Below are 4,557 nucleotides of genomic sequence, written 5' to 3' on the forward strand. Positions count from 1 at the left end.
GGTCAGTACTTCATGTAGTAGTCACTCCACTCTTGAAAAGAAATTAAGTATGAAACATAAAGAGTGAGATTTTACTCACATCATAATCTCTGTTTAACTAGCACTGCTCAAGTGTCTTTTATTTGACATATGGGGACATCTCAGCTTATGACGGTTTAATGCTAATTAGTCAAATTCTCTGATCTCTTCCTCTATGAGAGGATTTCTAAGTTGTCAGAACACAGCAGAAATGTTCCAGAGGCACTCATGGTCCCAGTCAGGCATTCCTGGTGTTGAATTGATTTAGATATGTTGCAGATTCAGTCTTCAGATTCAAGAACCTTGAATCCATTTGTCTTTGAGATCCTTGTGCCTGAGAATAGATAGAATTCTTTATGCCTCTCAATCCGCCTTAAAACAGAGGAAGCATTTTCTCTGCGGCCCTAGTCATCTCAATCTTTTCCACAGCTCATAAAGAGTTAGAACGGAAGCTCCATTCTGTTTTTGCAGCAGTGAGAGTAGTTGGATTCAGGGAAGCCATTCCTGGAAAAAATGCACCTTTCTCTCATCTATTATAATGATGTGTTTTAGCATGGAAAGGGCTTTATTTATATTATATCAGGGCTTGTGAGCTTTTATGACTAAACTTTTAATGCCTAAATTAAAAGGGACTTTCTTTGTTTCTTTACTTCTACCTTTAGCTTTAAACAAAAAAAATATCTCCTATTCGGAGTGACTGTGCAAGTTGGTCAGGAGCAAGCTCTACTCTTAAGATGAGATAGACTTTAACAAGTAATTATTCAGAGTGCAGGAAATAACATTTCCAGCTTTACTTGTGCTTTTCAGGAACTGTCTTCTCTTTCTAATTGTTGACACCCTGTTGATACAGATGCATAAGCTCTTGATACAGATCCATACGTCTCTCTGCCCACTCTCTGTTTTGGATACATAAGGATGTCTTTGAAGCTCATGGGTATAGCAAGACATTGTGATGGTGGTGGCTAAATATGACTCACATTGAATGGATGTTTTTATTCTTTCTAGGAAGAAATAAAAGAGTTCTTAAGCTTTTATTCGTGCTGACTGCCAGTTTGTCTTTTTTCTTCCTAGGAAATGAAGAAAGAAATCACAGCCTTCAGTTGTGCTCAGTGACGCTTCTGCTCTGTAACATTCTCTTTTCGTTGCATGTTGTTGTTTGTGCAAAGTTCTATAAAGATTACTTCTACATATATATTTATATATATAAAAGAAATAGATCTTAAAATTTATTAAGAAAGATCAAATAAAGTCCTTCCGTTGCTTTTACTTTATATTTTTATCCTACATGTATTTTTTTATATGACATAATGCTGCGACTGGCTTTGGAACACTGCAGATCTGTACATCTCCCAGCTAATTCAATACCTGTCTTTATAAGAAAATGATTGAAAACTTGATAAATTTTTATCACTGTTTTCCAGCTTGTAGGAATACATTTTTCTGAAGCAGTCTGTGGTGCTATATATAGTCCATTGCATAGTACGTGAAGGTTTTAGACCAGCTCTCAGTTTGATGCATGAAATGTAAATCCTTTACAAACCTCTTAATGCAGTTCGGAGGTGATTTTTTTTTTTTTTTTTTAATTAACTGATAGCACCTCAAGTGGCTTTCACAGAATTGACAACCTAAAGAAAGTATGTGGGGGAAAAAAGGACTTTCGCTATGTCATGTTTTTGTCAAAAAAACCCTAACCTGAAACAAAGCAAGATTTACTGCTGTAACTTTCTAAGGTAAAGTTTAGTCTTGCTTGTAATAATGACAATCATGTTGATCTTGGAGAATTGCATTTTTATATAAATCATTAGTCACTGATCAGGTGGCTTGTAGTTGAATTAAATTGTAAATAGCTTTCTAGTTACCAGGAGAGAATTCTATCTGCTTATTACATAAAATTGAACATATTGTTGGTGATAAATATATTTAAGTAAAAGAAAAGCAAAGCAATACCCTGCCTGAAGATGCCTGCCTCTTCAAAGCACCAGCAAAAATGTCTCTCAGTTAATTTGGCAGTTAATTATTAAAAAATATTAATAACACAAAGAGTAATTTTATGAGCAGAAAAACTTATATCAGTTGCGATAAAATATGGGGCACAATACACTGCTGTTCTTCCATCTCGCCTCGCATACAGGTGATTCTGAACACCTAACTGTGTAGTCCCTCTGTGCGTGTTTGGTTTCTTACCTATGTTTTAGTTCTCTTTTTTTGTTTCTTTCCAGTTTGTTTGTCCAAACATTTGTGTACTATGCAGATTTTTTTCTTTTATCTGTGTTGTTTGGATGGGTATTAACAAAAAATGAATCACCTGGGTGAGGTATCTGTTCTATTTTAATCACAGGATATTTTTGATCATGAACAACCTTACACTTAAACAGCTGGAGTCTAAAGACTTTAAAGAAAGCACTTATTCCACACTTGGTGTATTGGTTCTACAGCAAAGGCAAGCACAGGAGGAAGAAAAATTACATTGAAAATTTACATTTTAATATAATGTATTACACTGGAAATGTAATAAAGGAATTTTTCCTTAACTTGATCTCCCCTTTGGCTGCTGTCATCCATTTCTGCTGGAACTGTGGGAGAGGTTTGCATTCCCCAAGATAACTGAAAAATGGAACAAGAGTGTCAGTGTGAAAGAGGAATCAGAAACATTCCTGGGATCAAAACTTCTGCTTTTCAGAGCTTTAATCAGATTTTCTGTCACTAGTGTTGACAGGATACTGTACCTATACAGTTTTTTTAAACAATTATAATTGCAAATCTTGATCTTCCTTGACCAGCTGTTAGCAGGTAACTGTTAACAGTTCCCACGGGCCCCAGCTTTATTGTTTTGAGGAAAACCATCCTAGTTCAGTGTCTGAACCAAAATGGCAGCGATGTGAAAAGGAGGTTGCCTGAAGAAGTGGTAAATGCCCCATCCCTGGAAACATTCAAGGGTCAGGTTGGATGGGGCTCTGAGCAACCTGATAAAAAGGATATCAAACTACTGGAGAGTGTCCAGAGGAGGCCATCAAAGTTGGTGAAGGCTTTAGAGGGGAAGCTGTATGAGGAGCAGCTAAAGTCACTTGATCTGCTCCTTGTGGAGAGGACTGAGGGGAGACATCATGGCAGTCTCCGACTTCCTTGCAAAGGAAGGAGGGGGAGCAGGTACTGATTCCTCTCTGGTGACCAATGATAGGTCCCGAGGGAAAGGCAGGAAGATGTGCTAAGAGAGATTTAGGTTGGATATTAGGAAGAGTTTCTTCACCCGAAGTGTGGCGGAGCACAGGAAGCAGTCACGGCCCCAAGCCTGACAATATTCAAGAAGCATTTGGATAACACCTGCAGACACATGGTGTGAATGCTGGGGTTGTCCCATGCAGGGACAGGAGTTGGACTTGATGATCCTTGTGGGTACCTTCCAACTCAGGACATTCTATGATCTGGTTGAAGACATCCTTGCTTACTGCAGGGTGATTAGACTAGATGAACAGATAATTTGTCCCTTCCAACCCAAACCATTCTACAATTCTAAATAGTATGTAGAGATGCAACGTTTTTGAGAAGTAGATGGTAGGGGTTAAAACTAAATGGTGACTAAAATATCTGGGTTTAGAGAAGAAAAGCGGTCCTATTTCTCCAAGTTAGAGAATCATAGAATGGTTTGTGTCGGAAGGGACCTTAAAGATAATCCAGTTCCCACCACTATAAAAGTCTCCCCAGAACCTTCTCCAGGCTGAACAGCCCCAACTCTCTGTGTGTCCTCCTAGCAGAGGTGTTCCAGCCCTTGGATCATCTTTGTGGCCTCTTGACCTGTTCCAACAGTTCCATGTCCTTCTTATGTTGGGGATTCCAGAACTGGACACAGTACTAATATATCATTGGAGACTGTTAGAGCCATGTCTTGAAATTCTTCCTTTTGTAGATTTCTTGGTGCTGAAGAATTTCTAACAAATAATGAAATATCTAATTCCAACCTCCCGGTGATGAACAGGGGCACCTCTCACTAGATCAGGTTGCTCAAAGCCCCATCCAACCTGGCCTTGAGCACCTACCTCTAGGGATGGGGCACCCACAGCTTTCCTGGGCAACCTGTGCCAGTGCCTCACCACCCTCAGGGTGAAGAAATTCCTCCTTATGTCTAGCCTAAATCTGCCCCTCTCCACTTCATACCCATTGCCCCTGTCCTATCACTACAAGCTGTGTGAACAGTCCCTCCCCAGCTTTCTTGTAGGTCGTTTCACAGAATCATAGACTCGCCAGGTTGGAAGACTTCTTGGATCATCGAGTCCAACCATTCCTATCAGTATCAGGCACTGGAACTTCAGATGACTTTAGGGGAGCCTAGAACTGGACTTTAGACGGGTCTTATTTACAAGACGGCAGCAGAAGCTCTAACTGAGCAAGGAGAGGGGTGTTTCTTTTCTCCTCGGAGCCTCCGGGGCTCGCGGGACTCCGGGGACACCAGGAGCCCCCGGCAGCAGCAGGACCCTCGGGCACAGCGGACCCGCGGTCCCTCCCCGCGGGCGGGCGGCGCTGCGAAGCGGCTCCGCCCCCGCT

At 40.8% G+C, this 4,557-nt stretch overlaps 1 protein-coding gene across 1 annotated transcript in view; it reads left to right on the plus strand.

Moving 5' to 3' along the window:
• ATAD2 (ATPase family AAA domain containing 2) overlaps nucleotides 1–2,517 on the plus strand; it is a 36,883-nt gene extending 34,366 nt beyond the window's left edge. The window contains exon 28 of the mRNA XM_054059676.1: nucleotides 1,090–2,517. Within this exon, the coding sequence (XP_053915651.1) occupies nucleotides 1,090–1,131 (42 nt within the window). The 3' untranslated portion in view covers nucleotides 1,132–2,517. The remainder of the gene's footprint in view (nucleotides 1–1,089) is intronic.
• The last annotated feature ends 2,040 nt before the right edge of the window (nucleotides 2,518–4,557 follow it).

The sequence above is a fragment of the Cuculus canorus genome, chromosome 2 (genome assembly GCF_017976375.1).
Source record: "Cuculus canorus isolate bCucCan1 chromosome 2, bCucCan1.pri, whole genome shotgun sequence".
Classification (NCBI taxonomy): Eukaryota; Metazoa; Chordata; class Aves; order Cuculiformes; family Cuculidae; genus Cuculus; species Cuculus canorus.